Here is a 23015-nt window from a genome sequence, read left to right as displayed (position 1 = left end):
TATGTTAACAGTCCATGTGTTAGCTAACATTTGCAAATACACACCAAGCACTATCCACCAAGGAAAAACTCAGAAGTGATATTAAAGTTAGTTAAACAAATGGCTAGTAAAACCTTACCACCAAGGAGGAGTGTTTCTGCGGTCAGTATCTTCGTCTGTCCTGCTTTGACTTAGCAGACGCACCTTTTAAGCACCTATTAAGTTGTTCACGGGAGGCAGGAGCTGGCTTGGTTTTCTAGTCATAAAAATAAAATAAAGCGACACGGATGATTTCTGCTGAAAACGTTACCATCTCAACAGCATACAGCCGTGTGATTGGACTATTACCTGCAAAGTCGATTTGAAAAGCTTGGCTCTGATTGGTCAAACTGAATGTAACATAAATTAAATACTTACCTAGAGTGACAAAGAACTGAGGTTCCAAATCTACACACACATATGCTTTAAGAAGCTGGGAAAAATAAAGATGTAATATAATTAAATAAGATGTTAATGTAATATATGTATATATATATATATATATATAGTCTGTAATCAATTACACAACTTCATGTTGTTCCAAACCCTTTAAGACTTTTGTCCATCTTCGAAACAAAAACTGATGTATTTTAATGAAATTTGATAGATGTATGTCCCGCTGAAAGTCACCAAAATTATTCCCGTTTCATGACTTCAAACATGCAAAAGTAATCCATATGAATCGAGTGGTTTCTTCCATGTCCGCTCTATATGACTTAACAGTTTTAATTTAGACTTTTATTCACATCCATCGAAGGAGGCTCGAGAGCCAATCAGGTTTTGTAACACGTGTTAAGCAAGAACGCCTGGGGCAAGTTCAAGCTCAAACCGGTGCGCAACGTTTTGTCGGGGCTGAACGCAGTCCTGAGCTTCCACAAAGGCCAATGAGCGAATGAGGTTTGTTTTCGCGCATCATGTTGTAGGTTGAGCTTGTTTTAATTTTAGGTACATAATCAAGTAAATAGGGATTTTAAGCATATCTTTAGAAAAATGATTTATGATGCACTTCGAACGATGTTGAAATGCTTGTGGAAAATACAGTTAAATATGAGCGTATTACAAGTAATGATATGTAGGCATATTTAAAAGTGACATTAAAATGTATTTGAATTGTATTACTAAACAGCCTAGTATTCTTTTACGAGTACAAACAAGTAAAACCGAACAACATTTTTAAGTATGCTTATTACTAAGGCATAGTTGACAAAATTATATTTATATTATAAGTTGGTACAATGTAAGAATACATATGCTTATTTTATAGCTATAAGCTATTTATGTGTGAGTGAATTCATATACTTCAAAATCTATTAAAATGTTAAAAATGTTTTGAAAAGCAGGCTGAAGCATATGTTCATTAAATATTTAAAATATATTGTAGGTCTACATATGGTTATAAATTACATACTTTAAACCCACTAAAAGCTGAATAATTTTACTATGTTTTTACACAAAGTAAACATAACATATTTTAAGAGTAAAATAAGTATGTTTTCTGTAAATGCACTAAAATTTCACAAAAGTATACTTGTATTTTAGAATATTTCTTAAAAGCGCAACAAAGCATATATTTATTACCAAAGTAGCCTACTTCTAGTATACTTTAAAAAAAATATATTAAAATGTGGTTCACTACATTTTTAACGCACTTCAAGTAAGCATGTTAGGAGTACAATTGTAGGCCTACTATAAAAATTTCAAGTACATTTTTTAATACATTTTAGAGTAGGCCTACTTCTTTTTCATCTGGTAATGTATTCAAATGATTGTTTCATTTTTAATATAGCCTAACAACAAAAAAAGTTTTCTCATGCTTAACAGTTTGTCCGAATGTTTTAATCACAAATATATACAAACATAACCATAAACTCCTACTGTACTGACTTACTGTATTCTAAAGGCATATGCCTTTGTTGATGTATAGTCTAGTTTATGCAGACTGTTTTTTTTTTTTTGACTAGTATAGCCCTTTCGGTGTTATCTTAATTTACAATACCTGGTTATTTTCTTTTGTGATGGTGTATATGTTTAATTTGTGTGGATTCGCCACACAGAACCGCACGTGCTCCGCATGGTGTCACTGTAGACCGCTAAACTTTAATAATTTCCATATACCATCTGAACTCCGCCTACGATTTTGCTGAGTGACGTGCTATAACCGGGCGTCACAGTCCAGATGCTTTTCGTGGCGTGTTTTCTTGAGCCTCATTCTTAATTCTGTGTCTGCAGAGTTTTGATGTTCTTCTGATGACCGTTGTATTGTTTTGATCACGTTGCCATCTCATGCGGAAGGATGGCCGACAGGAAGAACTTGACGTTCTCACATATTACTTTCCTCTGGCTCGTAATTTGTGTTTCAGTTCCAGTGGATGGACAGATTGTCTACACCATGTCAGAGGAAGTAAATATCGGAACTGTCGTCGGAAATGTGGTGAAGGACATGAATTTAAACGTCCAGGATTTGGAATCACGGGCATTTCAGCTTGTATTCGGCACGAGGACGAGGTATTTTGATGTGAATTTGAAATCTGGCGTCTTGTATGTTGCAGAAAGAATTGACCGCGAGCAGCTATGTCCTATTACTCCATCCTGTTCCTTGAATTTTGAGGCGATAGTAAACCACCCTCTCAGTCTGAGTCGAGTGATAGTTAATGTTAATGATGTGAATGACAATTCTCCTATGTTCCCTGTTGAAACTCAGGTTTTGAATATCTCTGAATCAGTGCAGCCAGGAGCTACATTTTCCTTGATCAGTGCAGTGGATGAAGATGTAGGACCTTTCTCTGTTAAAAGCTATAAAGTGAGTCCTAATGAACATTTCTCAATAGAAGTAAACCAGGATGGTGAACATGGCATGTCTGCAGAGCTAATCCTTCGAAAAGCTTTAGATAGAGAGAAAGAACCTGTAATACGACTAATGTTGACTGCTTCTGATGGAGGGAAAACATCCAGATCTGGGACATTACAAATTATAGTTAACATTTTAGATACAAACGATAATGCTCCAGTGTTTAGAAATCCTCTTTATAAAGTCCGTGTGACAGAGAACACACCGCACGGGACTAAGATAATCAAGCTCAATGCTACCGACATGGATGAAGGTTCAAATGGAGAAATAACATATCTGTTTAGTAGTCATGGTCAGGAAAAAAATCTTGATGTGTTTTCTATCAGTACTGATTCTGGGGAGATTGAAGTTAAAGGAAATATTGATTTTGAGGTCAAAGCTTTTTATGAACTTAGAGTGGAGGCCCATGATAAAGCTTCTCCTCCCATGACAACTAATTGTAAAGTACTAATTGAAGTCATAGATGTTAATGATAATGCACCAGAAATAGTAATAACATCATTGCTGTCTTCTTTAAGGGAAGATGCAAAAACTGGCACTGCTGTGGCTCTGGTCACAGTTTCGGATAAGGATGGTGCAATGAATGGAAAAGTGAGTTGTAAGCTGCTAGGAAATATACCTTTCAAACTCGAGTCTTCCTACAATAATTATTACTCTGTTGTTTTGGAAGGCCAGCTTGACAGGGAAAACATGTCCAAGTATAATGTAACCCTCGTAGCAGTAGATGAAGGAACCCCACCACTTTCCAGCACCAGTGTAGTTTATGTTGACGTTTCAGATGTGAATGACAATCCTCCACAATTTAACGAAAAAATAATTTCTGTCTATGTAAAAGAAAACACTCCCCTAGGAACCCTCATTCACACGGTGTCAGCAATTGACAGAGATTCAAATGAAAACGCTGAAATTTCTTATTCCATTTTGGATAACAAAACAACAAGCATAAATGCTGTTAGTGTTAACTCATTGACAGGCCAGTTGTATAACCTACAGTCTTTCAATTTTGAAGAACAGAAAACCCTTAGTTTCCATGTTCGGGCAACAGACTCCGGTGTTCCTCCTCTGAGAAGTAATGCGACTGTAAATGTGTTTATTATAGATGAGAATGACAACAGTCCGGTTATTTTACTGCCTTATTCTGAACCTGGATCAGTTAATAGTGAGAACATTCCCTACTCTGCTGAAGCGGGATACTTTGTAGCCAAGATCAGAGCTGTTGATGCTGACTCTGGATATAACGCACTTCTGTCTTATCATCTAACTGAACCCAAAGGAACGAATCTCTTCCGCATTGGAAGCAGCACTGGAGAAATAAGGACTAAGAGACGAATGAGTGACAATGACTTAAAAACTCACCCACTTCTTATCACAGTGTCTGATAATGGAGAGCCATCACTCTCAGCGACTATGTCCATGGATGTGGTGGTTGTTGAGAGTCTGGATGACATAAAAACATCATTTCGAGAGGTTCCTGTTAAAGAGGAGAGTTTTTCAGATCTGAATCTGTATCTGCTCATCGCTATTGTCTCAGTCTCAGTCATCTTTTTACTGAGTCTCTTGGGTTTGATAGCAGCTAAATGCTACAGGACAGACGTCAGTTTCAGCAGGTACAGCGCTCCAGTGATCAGCACACATCCAGACGGCAGCTGGTCCTTCTCTAAATCGACGCAACAATATGACATTTGTTTTAGCTCAGACACAATGAAGAGTGACATGGTGGTTTTTCCTTCGCCATTTGCGACTGCAGAGGCTGAACTGATCAGCATTCATGGAGAAGATACTTTTTCACGAACCCAAACTCTTCCTACCACTGGGAAGGTGAGCATTATTTAAGACCTTAGTTTATAAAGTCACTGAAATTTCACTTATATGAACTATTCACATATTCACTATATGCATTCTTTTCTTTATTATTATTATTTTTATTAATAATAATATGAATAAATATTAAATATAATTCTATTAGCACATATTTAGTTAATAGAAAAATACAGAAGTGACGCAAAACATTCACTTTTCTAGCTTGATATTATGCTGAAAATGTGTTTCATGCACACGTGTTGCAACATGCAGCGCAAAACCTGTTTACATTCAGTTTACTCAAAATAAATGATTTCAGTGAACCTTAATTTTAAAAAAGCATTCATCTTTGGTTTCTTTATTAGCATTCTTTCAATCACATTTATTTTTATTTATTTTTTTATTACTACCACAACTCTGACCCTTCAAGCTTAAATGTAGTGCAGTTTCAGCACCAGCAGTGCTGGACAGCGCCACCTCACTGTTATACAAGCACATCAAGAGCTTAGTAGTACTGCTCTCATTTTGTACTCAACCTTCAATGATTTGATTATTAATGAATCAAAGAAATCTGTTTTAATTATAACTCTTAATGACGCTAAACTGCAGTTGCTGATTGAAGCAGGTTGCAACAGCTACTCCCCAATTTTCAAAGAGAATTTAAATGATGTTTAATAAGCTTCACTAACCTACTGTTTAGAATACAGATTTGAGTTGGAGGTTTATTTAAATGTTTTTGAATAACTAGTTTTGTATGTTACTAAATGCTCTATTTTTACACTTTTTTTTTCTCTGCATGTTCAGTGATGCTGCCAATGTATGTGTCTGCTAAATGCATACATGTAAATATGTATGTTTAATGTGAGTCTTGAAATGGTCTCAGACTTAAACTCCATGTTCCTAGTAGCTTCGTCTCATAGTTAGTCATGCCTTTTGAGTGTTTTTCCCCCAGTCCTTGACAGAGGACAGGGATCAGGGCCTGTGTAAATTTCTGTGCAATTGGGTCAGTACTGGGTTCTGCTTTGCCCGGCTGGTTGAGGGAGATAGATGGATTAGAAGTCTGTGGGTCTCCAGACTGCTGGAGTGCTGCAGTCCCACCTGCATTATTTCGAAGTCTCTCAGTGTATTAATGAGAGGGGCATGCTGCTGACTCTATGAGAAAAACTCACAGCAAATTTCCTCGCTGATCCTTGCTTCCCTGTACTGTGCAACCCATTTCATGTTACTGTGCTTATGTTTTTATTTGTTGTTTAAATCTTTTGGTTATTATGTAGTTTGTATATTCTTAGTACAAATGTGCTTTTGCTCATTTATAGATATACATCTACATGCAAATCAGGATTTAACAATATCACCTCTAATTTCTCAATCTGTGTGCATGAATCTGTGTACATCTGCTTTGTATTCTGCATATCACATGCATTATTCAGCTTGAGTCACAAGGATTATGTTTCAGTTAAGACATTACTGCTTCAGCCAGCTGTGAATATGTGGTTTCTAATAAGTCTATTTGCAGAATGTAATGCTATGAGGTTAACACAGGACAGTGGATGAGTATTTTTGTGCTCGTGTATGTTATTCATTAGAATATATGCTTGGCAGAATCATGGATTTGAGTCTGTGCTTCAGCATTGTGACAGACAATGAGTCATAATACAGACTGGGTAAATACAGACACTATCATCGCTTCAGTGTTATTTATTGTGAGCTGACTGTAAACTGCTATGCCTGTTGTCTGCTCGCTGCAAGGTATGAACTGGGTGTCAGCTGGCTTCTGTTTCTATCAGACAGAATGACCCGAACCTTTTGTTAAGGTCACTCTGGGATTTCTGTCCCTATGGATGGATGCATTTTTTATGAAACGGAGGTTCAGAGCAGATCAAACAGATTGCCATGAATGACAAATGTTTCACAAATTCCCCATTTGTCGCCGCAGGTTCTCTAAACTCCCTAAAGCTCAAATTTGAGAGAATGTGCATCTGCATAATTTCTTGTTTACAAGGTTATCAACAAGGATTCTGCAGAATCTCTTTCACTAAAAATGTCAGAGCATTCAAATAATGTGTTTTGTAGCTTTATAGCGATCCATTAGCCTGTCAGTATTGTACAAATGCAATGCTAATGCATTCAGCAAAGCATTTTAGACACAACTTGATGCTGCTATAACATATATTATTGGTTTATATCATCGTTTATTTGCTGTTTTGCATATGCATGCTGGTTTGCATAACCATTATGTACAGTTGCCTCTCTCTGGTTGTTGGGCCTGGCAATAGAAAGAACAGTTGATGGTTCCCTGCAGTGTATCAGTGAGAGGAAGGGTGGGTCATCTCTGCAGAGGGCTGCAGGTGGCAGAATGAGTCAAGCTGAACTGAATGCGGACAGAGAGAGGCTGTGGATGGTTTGCTAGTGCCCTCTGTTGGCCACAGTGCTGGTGGTGGCTTCCAGAGATGTGTGAGATCCTTACTATGGAGTGTGTATTTCATACCTCAGCCAGTAGGGGTCTTACACCATCCTTGTCAACCATACTCTGCTCACAATCATTTCAGATACCCTCTTTCTCTATTTTTCACTGTCACTTTGTGTTACACACAACCTGCCTTCTGCTCCCATGATGCTTTGTCTCTGATTTTTTTTTGAGGACATACAGTCCTATTACATTTTGTCTCCTCACATACACTTTCTAGGACTTTAAATGCTTTATGTTTTAAAACAAGATACATTTACTTGAGAAACAAGATTCGCTTAGCTTGTATCTTGAGTGTGTTTTGATTTTGTCTCACTATACTGGTAGATTGTTTAATTTGCAACTTGTTTGTACTTATATAAAATTCATCCAGTGCAAGAAAAAGTTTTTTTTTAACAAATGTATACTTTTATTATGTAAGGATACATTAAAGTGATCAGATGTGACGGTAAAGACATTTATAATTGTTCTGTTTCAAATTAATGCTGTTCTTCTGAACTCTCTAATAGTCAAAGAATCATGAAAAAAGTATTGTTTAAACAAAAATATTAAGCAGCACAACTGCTTTCACCATTGATAATAATAAGAAATGTTTCTTGAGCAGCAAATCAGCATATTATAATGATTTCTGAAGGATCATGTGACACAGAAGACTGATGTAATGACTGCTGAAAATTCAGCTTTGTCATCACAGGAATAAATTACATTATAAAATATACTCAAAACAAAAAACAGTTATTTTAAATTGCAATTAATCACACAATCACATTGTTACTGTTTTTACTGTATCAAACAATTGCAGCCTTGGTGAGCATAAGACATTTACTAAAAAGCACTAAAAAATCTTCCCAACTTTAAAATTTTGAACAGTAGTGTATGTTCTCTGAAAAATATATCTATAATTGTATAATATATACTATAGAAACTGTATATCTCCTCAATATAGAGTGTTACTACTTGATAATTTTTTAGAAACAAGTCAAAAAGACAAATTAAAACCCATTAAAATATTTTTAGTATATATTTCTGTATTATTTACTGTCTATATATTGTAGATATTTGGAATATTAGAACAACATACTGTGGATCTGTGAGAAGAGACTATATCATCATTCTGAGGGGAAAAAAAGTGTCAGTTGGTTCATAGCCAAAAATATCCATCATTCAGTGGTGCAAAGGAATATACATCTCTAATTTTACCATTCGGTTATCATGACCTACATGACCAACACCAAATATAGGCCACAACTGGCAGAGCTGAGAGAAAGAATGAGAGAAGACATGCATGTAAAGGGAGTGGGAAAGAGAGAGCGAGAATGTGAACGACAGAGGAAGAGAGGTTTTTAGTGCACTCTGCGGTGGGTGGTGTGACTCTGGATGCCCTTGCTGAGGGCACTGTTGGTGCAGGCTGCCTGTGTGGTGTCTCTCAGATGGGTGCATCTCTTTTAAAATCTGGCACACTTATGTAAGTAGGGTCAGGGGAGGAGGAGTACCACTTGTAATGGGTTTCTGCCCTGTCAAAGTTCACAAGTCAAAGCTCAAGATACTAATATCTTTCAAATGCTAAATGGTGTCATTTAAGAATGTAGGGAGAAGGTTTAGCTGTATATTTATTTATTATTGTTATTATTATTATTATTTGTAAGTGTGTTCGTCTTCTATTTTCAAAGGAGAGCCATTTACATCTTAATCTGTTTCCCTATAGTGCAATTGTAGTCTGATCATCACAAAGGGACAACATTAACTCTAAATTGTGTAGAAATATTTAAGAATTTGAATTTTGGACTGTTATATTCCAATTTGGGGTTGTCAGTTGTCAGTATTATATTCATCGCTTTCTCTATTTTTTCTCACAACTCAACACACTCAGTTCCCCAAAGCTATAACTCACTTCTGTAAATGTCAAGACAGTCTTGCTATTGCACACTGACAGTGAAAGTACATTCACATGCAGATGATAGGCCTGGTTGTGCCTTTAAATTTCCTGAAGTGTAGACCTAATAGAACAAGGGCTTATAAGACCAAGCCTGTCAAGCCTTTCATTGTTAAAACACTTAATTTTTATTACGAGACTGCTTTTCCATATCCACTTACAGAGTGTTTTGTCCTGTAAAACATCTGGTATCACTCACAGTGGTTTCCAAAAATGATCAAAACAATGCACAAACACTGCCTAATGTTTCACGTATACTGCATATTCAGCCCAGTGTAGAAGGGGTAAACATCAACTGAAAGAAAATTATAAAAAAAGGCGCGCACGCCCGAATGACCTGGTCTGTCTGAAGTCAAAGCCACAGACGGGGAGAGATAGGCGGAAAGAGAAATGCGCGTTCTGGGGCAATGATAGTTATAGATTTTAATGAATATAGCCGTTCTGTGACCAATAAAAAATTAAAGTATTTTGTATTTCAAAACATTATCAACATTAGGACTTTTTTTTGTTTTGCAATATTAGTTTTTAAATACAGTTTTGTTTACTACATAGCAAGGTATCCAATTAACAGCTTTTTACGACTTTTACTATTTTAAACATTTTTACACTTTGCATTTTTTACAGTGTAATATCACAGCCATTTATAGATACAGCAGAATCCAATCTCTTACAGAAAAGCACTTGGAACGCATTTAAGTTTGAGTGTTTTTCCTCATCCGTGACTCCTAAAGTGAATCAAAGCTTAAAACGCACTGGCCTAGTTTAGATAAAGACAATGCATCCCAAATGCTCGCTTTCTAATTAACGTGTAGCTTTTTTCCTCCAAATTTGAAGGCATTAATAAATATAGCTGTTGCTTTTTGGCTGCTTCCATCATGCTGTTATAATTTCTTACAAGGTTTGGAATATCAGAATGCATTATATTTGAGTAGGCAGCCCCTCCCCCGGTGTGCCGCACCAACACCATCGAACTGAGCTATGAAGACGAGGAGGAAAAGGAGAACGAATGGGAGGGGTGGCTTGAAACTGAGAGAGAGAGGAAGACAGAGAGAGAGTGCGCGCACGGCGAAATATGCAGCACCAGTGGCAAGGAAACACACCCGTAAGCTGCGAGCAGAGGGGGGAAAAGAACATAAGCGCGGACAAAGGAAACATGGACGCATGGAAACATGGACGCAGCCGATAAGTATCCATGCGCTTTTAGAATGGAATTGACAATTAGGCCATTGTGTACATAAATGTAAAACCTTTAATGCTGAAGTGGGAGGCAAGATATTGCAAGCTGACAAGGCGGAGTGCTGTTTTTAATCCGTCTGCGGATCCTATGATCTTGCGATGGCTGTTGCAGGGATATGTGATTGCCTAGACAAAAAAGTGCCTCTTTCTTTTTTGCTATTATTATTATTTTGTGGCCTTGCTCTCGGACAAATACGATATTCCGTGCCAGAGGAATCGGAAAGTGGAACGATTGTAGGTGATATTGCACAGGATTTGGGTTTGGATATTCGAAAGCTCCCCACCCGAAAGATTAAGGTAACCTCTGACAGCGGCAAAAGGTACGTGGACCATAAGAATGGAAAATTATTGGTAAACGAGAGAATTGACAGAGAGACATTGTGTGATACAAGCGCCGCGTGTGTTTTGAATCTAGAGGTTCTTCTTGAGGACCCAAATGAAGACCATAATGTCGATGTGGAGATAATAGACGTGAATGATAATACGCCGCAGTTCCCCAGAGACGAGTATCAATTGGAGATCACAGAGTCGGCTTTGCCGGGCTCTCGTTTTCCGATCGAGCACGCGCAAGATCCGGACATCGGTACCAATTCGGTTCGATTGTACCGGCTCAGCCCAAACGAGCATTTCGCTCTCGATTCCAACAAGCCGTCTTTGAATACTAAGCATATCGAGCTCGTTCTCAAAAAGCCCTTGGATCGCGAGCTCGCCCCTTACCATCAGTTAATCCTGACAGCGACAGATGGTGGCACACCAGCACGAACAGGTACCGCAAAAATTAACGTTCGAGTCTTAGCAAAAGGTACGTGGACCATAAGAATGGAAAATTATTGGTAAACGAGAGAATTGACAGAGAGACATTGTGTGATACAAGCGCCGCGTGTGTTTTGAATCTAGAGGTTCTTCTTGAGGACCCAAATGAAGACCATAATGTCGAGGTGGAGATAACAGACGTGAATGATCATACGCCGCAGTTCCCCAGAGACGAGTATCAATTGGAGATCACAGAGTCGGCTTTGCCGGGCTCTCGTTTTCCTATCGAACACGCGCAAGATCCGGACATCGGTACCAATTCGGTTCGATTGTACCGGCTCAGCCCAAACGAGCATTTCGCTCTTGATTCCAACAAGCCGTCTTTGAATACTAAGCACATCGAGCTCGTTCTCAAAAAGCCCTTGGATCGCGAGCTCGCCCCTTACCATCAGTTAATCCTGACAGCGACAGATGGTGGCACACCAGCACGAACAGGTACCGCAAAAATTAACGTTCGAGTCTTAGATTCGAATGACAACAACCCCGTTTTTGACAGCTCAGTATATAAAGTCAAATTGCTTGAAAATTCGCCCAAAGACACTTTGGTTATCAAACTGAATGCCACAGACCAAGATGAAGGAACAAACGGGGAGGTGCTTTTTTCATTCAGCAGTTACACACCAGACAGGGTCAGGCAGATGTTCAGTATGGACACCAACACTGGAGAAATCAGAGTCAAGAGCAATGTGAAAAGTAACGTTCGAGTCTTAGATTCGAATGACAACAACCCCGTTTTTGACAGCTCAGTATATAAAGTCAAATTGCTTGAAAATTCGCCCAAAGACACTTTGGTTATCAAACTGAATGCCACAGACCAAGATGAAGGAACAAACGGGGAGGTGCTTTTTTCATTCAGCAGTTACACACCAGACAGGGTCAGGCAGATGTTCAGTATGGACACCAACACTGGAGAAATCAGAGTCAAGAGCAATGTGGACTATGAGGACACTAATTCATACGAAATGTACATCCAGGCCATGGACAAAGGCCCAGCTCCAGTAGCAGCCCATTGCAAAGTGGTGGTGGAGGTCGTGGATGTCAATGACAATGTTCCAGATATCGTGCTCTCGTCTTTGTCCAGTCCAGTGCGTGAAGATGCCCGTGCAGATACCGTGGTGGCCCTGATCAGTGTGACTGACCGGGACTCTGGACCTAACAAACAGGTTACCCTTGAAATTCAACCTGGTCTTCCTTTCAAAATCAAGTCGTTTAGAAATTACTATACCTTGGTAACTTCTGCCTTTCTTGACCGTGAGACCACAGCAGCCTATAATGTCACCCTCAGCGCTACCGATGCCGGAAACCCTCCCCTTTCGTCTCAGAAGACCATTCAGGTGGATGTCGCAGATGTAAATGACAACCCGCCACGCTTTGAGCAGACCTCCTACACTGTGTATGTCATGGAGAACAATGCACCTGGAGCCTCGCTCTGCACCGTCAAAGCTCAGGACGCGGATGTCAATGAAAACGCTCGCATCACCTACACGGTCCTAAACGACAACAATCACGGGATCCCGGTCACCTCCTATGTGTCGGTTAAAGCGGACACAGGTATTGCCTATGCCCTTCGCTCCTTTGACTATGAGTCATTACGGGAGTTTCACTTCCAGGTTAAAGCTCAGGATGGGGGTATCCCACCACTCAGCCGTGTAGCCACTGTCTATATCTACGTAATGGATCAAAACGACCACGCACCCGAGATTGTGAATCCCCCAACCAATGGCACACGCTTAACGGAGACGGTACAGAAAAACGCAGAGCCAGGAACTTTGATCACAAAGGTAGTGGCCTATGATGCAGATGCAGGACAGAATGCGTGGGTTGTCTATTTGCTGGACCAGGCCAGCGATCTGGATCTATTTAAAGTTCATGAACACACGGGAGAAATTCGTACAACGCGGCATGTCCTTGAAGACAACTCCACCACTTGCAGTCTAACCATACTAGTAAGGGACCATGGCGAACCACCTTTGTCATCCACTGCTACGATCAACGTTGCTGTCATGGAGGTGCCACTAAAAGTCATGCCTGACCCCAAACGAATCATCCGCCCTCACAGTTCTCTTTTGTTTTCCAACGTGACACTGTACCTCATTGTAGCTTTGAGTGCCACCACCTTTGTGTTCTTGGTGACAGTGGTTGTGCTGGCTATCGTGCGCTGCCATGCCTACTGCACCCAGCCCGGGTCCTGCTCATCCTGCTGCGTGTCCCAGAAGGCCCAAGCGGAAGGTGGCTCAGGAGGGGGCAGTGGAGGTGGTGGTGGCTCTCAATCCAATAACAATGTGGTGCTTAGACGAGACCTCAAGGTTGAGCCTCATTATATTGAAGTCCGGGGTAATGGCTCTCTGACCAAAACCTATTGCTACAAGACCTGTATGACTGCTACCTCAGGCAGCGACACCTTCATGTTCTACAACACGGGCCGACCTATCAGTGGCACCTGGGGCTCTGAGCGCTTTTTTACAGGAGGGAGCGGATTTGTTCGCAGACTTAGTATGCCAGATGCAGCACTACAGGTGTGTCTCATTAGAAATTATATATATCCGTAAAAATGTCTAGAAAAAACAACAGTAAAAAAAGAAAAAAAGAAAAATGAGTCAAAATGTTTGTTGTTGCCTGAAAGTCAGTGTAAAAAAAAATGATGCCAGTGTTTGGGGTTTTACATAATTTCATAATAATATTATAATATTATTTATAATAATAAATGAATTAATTAATATATAGTATATAATAATACTAATGATTGAATGCTAAAAATAAGAATTATTTAAATAAAATATAGTCATAATGTGATGCATCCCACAGGAATTTCTAAGAATGTTTGTTTATTGATTTTTACCATAAATTTTGGTGATTCTTTTTGAGTATTTTGTAGATTTAAACTGCAAATTATATGGTAATTCCCTTTTTTTTCTTCCAAAAACTATTTTAAATATTTAACATATTTAACCGAAAAATGTCATATGTTAAACCACTTTTCACCATTTTTTAATATAGCATTTTTTTGCATAATTTAGATTACACTTATATTAAATTACTTAACATAAAATCCTAAAATGTTCTCATGCAGCACAAGTTCTGACTAAATTTCAGTAAAACTAGATATATTGGAAACCAGAGTTCAGCTAGTTGATCTAAACTTTCACTCAATATAGTGCTACTCTGGTTTCCAGTATGTTTTAGTGTAAAAAGTAATTCAGTCAGACCATGAGTTGCTGTAAAGCTCTGTGCCCACGTGTCAGAAGCTTTTGACCTTGTCATCTCCTTTTGTACTGTGCGGTTATCTAGTGCAGCTTTACAGTGCTTTGCTTCACCCTGCATTAGTGTCAAACATCAAGACTTTATAGAGTAGCACAATGCATTTATGATGATTCAGGCGTTTGCTCCCACATCTGAAGCTGTCATCACATTTTCAGGATTATCTCCTTCCTCTCACTGCCACCCAGGCCATGTCACTGCCTTTACTCCAATATTGTGTTTGAATTTCTACATTATTTTGTGTACACTAAATTACACTGAAGTAAAAAGTTATTTTTTGGTGCCACATAGACCATTTTGGTGAAGAAAAAAAAACTCCTCACAGTTAATGCAGATAGGATACATTTTAGTGTAGTGCCTGTGCAATGCATTTGCTGTCATAGATGTTCAATTGATGTGTTTTTGTCAGTGTAATTGACGTGAATTCATGTTCACTCTGTCAGCCATGGATTCGTGAAATGTGTTTTAATTAGCCAGAACATGATCCAAAGGCTGTGCAGCCTTGATCTCTGGCTCATGGGAGGAGATATTGCAGATGGTTTAAAAAAGACAAAAAATAGTCTAAAAATGTCTACAGTCCAAGAATAACTAGAGTTTACAGAGAGATGCTCTTGACAGCATCAGATCTTCTCAGATGTGTCGGTGAGAGGTACTGCAGCACATTCGACACTGCAGAGGATTTAGGAGCAGAGGCCGTCTGTCCAAGATAAGAGAGCAGGCAATGAAATTAACCTCCAGCCTTTGATTCTCAAGCCCTGCAAATGACATTGTGAGAGCGAAGCGAAGTCTCTTTGCACGCACTCTCTCCCCCCTGAATTCACCTGATTAAAGCATGTTATTTACTCAAATTATCTGGGCCATTCTCTAATGCCTCATCTTTTCACATATTACCCAACCTAGTTTTTTTTTTTCTTTACTAGGGCAAATATAAAAAGAGTGGCAACTACGTGGTTGTGCTCTCCCTCTGTGCAAGACCAATTAATCCATTCACTGTGAACTGCTGGAGGAGCAGATGACCATCTTTGTTTGAGGCTTTCTATTATGTTGCAAGGTGAATGGTCATCTTGTGACCAGTGCTCAGATTGAGTTGCGTTAGTTGAGGGCAGAAAATGCTCAATTTTACATGAGGTCAGCTGGTATCCCAGGATGATATCATTCCCATACCATGGGGAATGAGGAGATGAATGCTGGGAGAAGAGAAAGATGTTTAGGGACTTGATGTTTAGGGACTAGCAGAAAGGGCAAAGTCATTTAAAAATGTGTGGTAATGGCTATAGTGATGCACCTATATTAACATTTTGGCTGATATCAAATAAATATGTATTTATTTCAATATTATGGCCGATAAGTGCTAAATGGCTGATATTAAAATTATGATTCTATAATAATATGTGTAGAAAGTCACTAAATCAATCATTTTAAAAGTTATGAAGTGAATTTAGTCATCACAGAATTATAATTGAAAATATAACAAGCACATATTCAGTCAAGAATAGATTTACAAATTATTTAAGATTAAATTGAATGAGCACTAGATTATGGCAAAGATTATCTACACTGTAAAAATGATTTTTCGAAGTCGTAAATGAATAATTAAGATTATTGAAATGTATTTTACAAGAAGTCTTTCTACTTCAGAATTTCATGTTTAATTCAATGTGTTCTTGCCGTTCCTTTGAAACAATTTTCACTCAAAATTGCTAGTATATTTACAAAGTACATCTGAGACTTTTTTATAGTTTCAATTTAAAAACACACTGAAAAAAAATGGTGTAGAAACAGTTTTCATTCAGAAATTGCTAGTAAATTACACAAGTAATTACAAAGTAAATCTTACACCAAATTGTTTTACAATGTAAATGTAAAAATGCACTGAAAAAATAGTGGAGAATCAATTTTCACAAAAAATAAAATAAAATAATAATAACACATTGGATTGGATTTTTTTTAAATTTTAAGTAGAAATGCTGAAATAGCGTTTTCTTGGAAAACTTGCTCCAGTAATATTGCTCCACTAATATCTGCCAATGCCAATATATTAAAATCACTAAATCAGTCATTAACCAATATGGTACCATATATATCGTGCAGCTTTTGTAATATGTTGTGTATGTTATTAGGTGAATGTCAAGTGTCCTTCATGTGCTTTATTATGAAGAACACTCTCTCCACACATACAAGTTTTTTACCAGAGTCATGGGCCATGGCGTATTGCCAATAATCGTCCCTGTAGTCCTGGTCTCCTTTAGCTGTGGTTCATATTAAAATGCAAGGCAGAAACACACACATTGAGCAGCATGATTTATTGATGAGAATGTATCTAACCCTTTTCTGTCCTTCCACCCCTTATTTCCCTCTATCTCTCTTCATCTTTCTCTCTCTTTCTCTCCTTTCTTCAGCCCAAAGGACCAAATGCTGACTGGCGTTACTCTGCGTCGTTGAGGGCAGGAGTCCAAAGGTAAGCATTTTTGCTGTTAATAATGTCCTGAAAGAGTTACAGTCCTCGTTGAACTGTTATGGAAAACATCTCTCCCCTGTTTTCTGTAGCTAAATAAGAAGTAAATGTTAAGTGTTTATTCTGATCTTGAGCTTGGTAGCTGAGTAAAAGTGTAAAAGCACCGTGAATCATGTCCAGCTCTAATTTCCACATTTCCTGACGGGCAATAATCAAATCCTGACCCTCAATGTAATTTAGCAGGAAACCATCTTTTTTGAACTTAATCAAATTGAAGGGAGAGCAGAATCTAAAAAGCATCCTCAAAATATTATACTTTACATAAAATGTTTCAAATGGTTTTCATTAAACAAAGAATTATTTAACTCTTTATAAAAAATATTGATAACACTTTTCCAGTTAAGTTCGATTTGTAACATTAGATAATGCTTTAGGTACCATAAAGCTGACCATAAAGTAACAATGAAACCCATTTAGAATTAAATAATCTAGGTTAATGATTTTTTTCTTTATTTATAAGTATGCTATTGTTCATTGATTAATGTTCAATTGTAATATTTAAATACAAATGTAATTTTATTTTTATCATAATTTATAGTTTTTTATTTTAGTATTATTAATTTACTACTATGGTATTTATTAATATTTAGAATTACCTTTTATTTATTTTTTTATTATTTTTTTTCCAGTAATTCTGTTATGCTAGTTTAAAATATTAATTCATATTTCTATTTAACTTATTTTTATGATGATTATTATTATTATTATTATTATTATTATTATTATTATATTTTTCTTAAATATGTACATGTACTTAAACATGTTTTTGTTTTTTTGCCAAAGCAAAATTTCTAATTTTTGTTTATGTTTTTAAGTTTAGAATTTTCATCTAATATTTACGTTTTATTTTATTATAGCTTTATTTCAATTAATGAAAACAATTTTAGTTGTTTTAGTTTCCGTTAACAATAACAGCACTGGCATACAACTTACTGAAAAAGCATTACTCATATTGTTCAGTTCATAAAATCTGATGCACTACAAATTTACTTGTATTGTATTAAGCTATTTTAAACTTGTTCTGTCGTCCAATATATTTCCCCTTGTGTATTTCTTGATTACAAGGTTGCAATGCAATTGAGAAAAATATTAGATTCCATTCCACAACCACATGATATCGCATAATAGGTATGCTAAATTTGTCTCTCTCTGTATATGTTTGCTGTTGAACAAATTCAACAAAAGAGAGTGGAATAAGAAATTACAAGTAGCCAATTAGTAAAATGGAAAGACTGTCAGTTCTTCTGTCTGCAGTATCTATAATAGAGCCTCATTCAAACACCAGAATCATGACCACCAGGAGCTCGCTGACTTTTCCTGACCTCTTGCCTCTTCCTCTGTGGACCAACTGTGCTCTGTCTGTCTTCATCACGCACAAACACAAGCTTTGAAGCGTTTGCTAAGGGCCTTTCCCTGGCATAGTGGCTCTGCAGTCTGATCTTGAGTATGTAGGTCATCAGCATTCTCCACAGCAGATGCACAGTCCTTCACAACCAAGCATAAAAGACAAGCTAGCAGATGAGCTGATTGTGTGAGCTTACCCACACCCCATAAGCAAGAAATTCAAATCTCAGGGGGAGCATTTCAATGCATAAATACTGACAAAATGAGTCATCTCTGAAATGCAAAATCTTTATTCTCTAACTCTTTACACATACCCACATACACACTAACATCTGGAGACAAGGCCCCCTCTTCTAAGCACCACACACTTACAGTTTCCAAAGGGTGAAGGACTGTCTGTTTTATGTGATAAATTTGTGCTACCCTGTGGGCTCATCTCCGGGGATGGTTTTGTGCGTTTATGCGCGTGTTTTATGTGGTTTTCTATGACTGAAGGCTGGTGCAAAAAGGGGCACAGGTAACATTATACACAGGGGACAAATTAGATGGAATTTCACTGAGCCACTTAGAACACCATATAAACATAGTACAACTTTGCATACTAAAAAAAACTTTAGATATGCACCAGTATTAAATTCAATACTAATTCTGTCAGATAAGATTATTATTATAAGCTGAATATGTTATGTTCGATAACGGATAAATGGCATATATTAAAATTCTATACGGTTTTGTCTAAATAAATAAAAAATAAAACACTAAAATTGAAAATCAATCATTTTGAATGTCAATTTAGTGAAAAGTTAATTTAGGCATCACAACATAATAATGCACAGAATATTAATTTTGAGATTTGCTATTCAATTATACAAATTTGCTACAGTGTTATTAAAATATTAGTGTTTTTAAAGTGAGCATTAGATGAAGGTAAAAGTGATATTATCGTGATATACAGTATATTTAAATCTAAAAAAACGGAGAAATAAGCATGCAAAATTGAATAGCCAGTATCGACTGATGCCAATAAATCAAAGGATTTTAATATTGTGCATTAAATTGAATGCATTAAATTGATCAAAAGTGACAGTAAACACATTTATAATGTTACAAAATATTTATATTTCAAATAAATGTGTCCTGCTGCTAAGCAGAAATGTTTCTTGAGCGTAAAATTAGCATGATTTCTGAAGGATCATGTGACACTGAAGACTGGAGTAATGGCTGACGAAAATCCAGCTTTATTATAACAAAAAAAAAAATTTACATTTTAAAATATATACAAATAGAAAACAGTTATTGTAAATTCTAATAATATTTTTATAATATTACAGTTTTTACTATATGTCTGATCAAAGAAATGCAGCCTTGGTGAGCATAAGAGACTTCTTTCAAAAACAAAAATCTTACCAACCCCAAACTTCTGAACGATAATGTATTTTGCACATCCTTAATTAAATTAATTATTTCAATTTCAACAATTACATGTAGTTTAATTTCAGGAGATGATCTTTAAAGCTTTCTGTAAATTCATTAAGTTACATTATTATTATTATTATTGCCTTAGATTTACATTATGTATTCATAACTTTTAATTGACCCTCAATGAACCAAAAATTAAGATGACTAATTCCTGAATAACTCTCTGTCATACTTCCTTTTCATTCAGACTTATTCCAAACACCTCGAGTATCCAAACCTCCTCTCCAGTGGCTTTAAATCCACACCCCTCAATCAACAAGCCTCTCCTTAGGCTAGAAAGTTACTGATTCATTCTGCCAAAAGGCACGGGCGCATTTCAGCTTCAAGGGAATTAGAAAGATCCATCATGCTAACACACTCACACTGGATCAGAGTTAAGGGAGCTGTAGCAGGCTGGGCACACCCTGTGCTGCATTGCAGATGCCCTTCTATACCCACTTCCTTTCTGCTCCTCATGTCTGTACATTTATAATGGATGTATAGGAGTGCTGTGGCAAAATTCACAGTCTTGCTCTGTATGGGTGCTTGTCTGATCGTAGTTTCCATGGTGATAAACACACAGAGCCATGCTGAAAGCCAAAGGCCGTCGCTGGAAAGTGTATATAGGAAATGAAATGTCCTTTTAACGTAATGCTTTTTAATGCATATGCACAGCTCTAGGGTGTAGCGTGGTATTTGTTGAAATTTTAAGTACATACTACATCTTCAACTGTCTACAACAAATTCCCAGGCTTATATTATGCATGGCCTGCTGACAGTCCAAGAGAGAGAAATGGAGAGAGGAATGGAGGGAAGATAAAGATGGTAAAGTAACTAAACCATGTATTAGGGGAAATCAGATTACGAAATGGGCAAGAGTAGAGCGGTGCTGAAATGGTAATATATTTCCATACAAGCCACATATTTTTCTCTTTGAACACTTTCACTTTTATATCATCTTTCTTTTCACATTTCTTCATTTCCCTGTTTCTTCATCATTCCTACACTGCAAAAAAATTATATTCGTAACATTTATTTTGCAGTTAAAATAAAAACCCTAGAAACAGGATACATTTATTTAAAATACTCAGTAAGATATTATGAGTAATGCATCTTTGATACACATTTATTTTGTCTTTTGGCATATTTCTTTCACTTGTTTTAGGCATCAACATAAACTAGTTAAAAACAAGCAAGAATGCATTAAATTGATCAAAAGTGACAGTAAAGACATTTCTAATGTTACAAAAGAGTTATATTTCACATAAATGCTGTTATTTTGACATTTCTATTCATCAAAACATCCTGAAATAATAACTATACATTACAAATTCCACGAAATATTTAGCAGCACAACTGTTTTCATCATTGTTAATAATAATAATTAATAACAATACGATTTTCTGAGCACCAAATCAGCATATTAGAATGATTTCTGAAGGATCACGAAGTGACACTGAAGACTGGATTAATGACTGAGACTGGATTTATGACTGCTGAAAATTCATATTTTCATCACAGGAATAAATTACATTTGAAAATATATTTAAATAGAAAATAGTTATTTTAAAGTGCAATAACATTTCACAATATTACTGTTTTACTGTATTCATCACATAAATGCAGCCTTGGTAAGCATAAGAGACTTCTTTCAAAAACATAAAAAAATCCTAACGACCCCAAACTTTGAAAGGTATTTTACATTCATGATACAAATCTTAACACCTCATCTAATGTTGCTACTCGAGTAAAACAAGTAGTCATGTGGATTTTAAAATGTATCTAAAATATACTTGAAAATATATCTTTTATATTTACAATATACTTTTAATATTAATGATAAGAGGTCATTTTTGTATCATCTTGTACATCTTTCTGCCTTCTTTCCTGTATATATTTAGACACTCTATCAATGTGCTTTTCAGTCAACATGTCTGAAGGAGTTAAACCATCATGACACCATCATGACAGCTCGCATGTCGCACACACATAACCTCACGCACAGACACATTAGATCACAGATAGTCTAGCACACTCTGTCACATGTACTTTCACCATAAATATATATGCGAACACAGCAACTCTTGACACATAACACAACTGTCCCCCTCAGACATCTTATTTACTTTCACAGCCCAAAAGCGAAGCCGTATTTTAATGTGAAATATTTTTCGAATCAGTTTTATTGAACATTTTCTCTGTGTATTTTTAATAGCACTCAAAAAATTGCTTGTGTGATATTTAAAAAAAAATTGCTCAAATGCTTGTGTGTGATATTTCAAGACTAATGACATGCTAATTGATTTTGATTGTAGTTCTGTGCATATGGAGGAGGCATCAGCTGTGATGCAGGGAGCGCAAGGCATGCTGGTCCAGAACTGGCCCACAGTCTCCAGTGCAGCAGGTGAGGTCACATCTTAAAGACATCCGCAGTGTAATTAAATCTTAATCATCCGAAACCAATGACTCCATCTTCTCGCAAAACTTCATGCTCTTGCTAATCTAGTAATTTTCACTCTAGCCAAATTATCATGTTCATCAACCTATTACATCTGTTTTAATTAATATGCCTAATGTATATGGTGATTCTGGATTTCTTGTAATGAATCTTAGGAATAAATCAAAACCGACTGAAACTTTTGACCCAATTTGAAACTGATTCAAACTGACATGGATTCATTAATGTTTAAAGGGGTCATATGACGTTGCTAAAAATAACATTATTTTGTGTATTTGGTGTAATGCAATGTGTTTATGTGGTTTAAGGTTCCACATAATGTACATTATTGTTGCTCCTCTATGCCCCGCCTTTCTGAAATGCGTCGATTTTTCCAGTGCTCCAGTGCGTTGTGATTGGCCGAATACCTCAAGTGTGTGACGGAAATGTTACGCCCCTTACCATACTGTGATGCCGTGTCCCGGCACGACGAGTCAAAACCAATAAAACCCATTATAAACTAGGCATTTGTTGCATCCAGTGGGGACATAATTACGGATTATAATGACTTATATGGTCTTTTTACGCGTTGCGTTGCGTATCGTGCATCGTGCCGCGTAAACATAAAACCATTTGTCTGCATTTGTGATCGGAGAAACGACAAACAAACTCGCGTTTGAATCATCAGTGGCAAATTCATCAGTGGCTTTAAATATGGAAACATACTTATAGGTTGTGAGTCAGAATCGCTGGCATTGTAGGTTCAGGAAACAGTCCTCCGTTAAATGCGTTGCACACATCTGAATATTTGGTTTGAACTGTTCTGGAACAGTGTTGTAAATACAACTTAACCACTGATTTCTAGTTGTGTCCTCTTTTGGAAGGCCA

General features: G+C 37.0%; 1 protein-coding gene across 4 annotated transcripts in view; it reads left to right on the top strand.

Annotated features, from left to right (window-relative positions):
• Window positions 1-1897: 1897 nt before the first annotated feature.
• The window catches only part of LOC107742371 (protocadherin alpha-C2-like), a 32335-nt gene continuing 11217 nt past the window's right edge, over window positions 1898-23015 (top strand). For 3 of the 4 annotated variants that reach the window (XM_016555319.1, XM_016555318.1, XM_016555320.1), the window contains exons 1-3: window positions 1898-4684; window positions 16773-16831; window positions 22006-22094. In XM_016555319.1, the coding sequence (XP_016410805.1) occupies window positions 2312-4684; window positions 16773-16831; window positions 22006-22094 (2521 nt within the window). In that variant the 5' untranslated portion in view covers window positions 1898-2311. Of the gene's footprint in view, window positions 4685-10259; window positions 11105-11826; window positions 13632-16772; window positions 16832-22005; window positions 22095-23015 lie in introns of those variants that run through there. The other variant, XM_016555321.1, reaches the window with a different exon arrangement.

The sequence above is a fragment of the Sinocyclocheilus rhinocerous genome, unplaced genomic scaffold (genome assembly GCF_001515625.1).
Source record: "Sinocyclocheilus rhinocerous isolate Xijiao unplaced genomic scaffold, SAMN03320098_v1.1 scaffold1127, whole genome shotgun sequence".
In the NCBI taxonomy this organism is placed as follows: Eukaryota; Metazoa; Chordata; class Actinopteri; order Cypriniformes; family Cyprinidae; genus Sinocyclocheilus; species Sinocyclocheilus rhinocerous.
The sequence above is the reverse complement of the archived record's forward strand: the minus strand, read 5'-3'. Positions and strand labels throughout refer to the sequence as shown.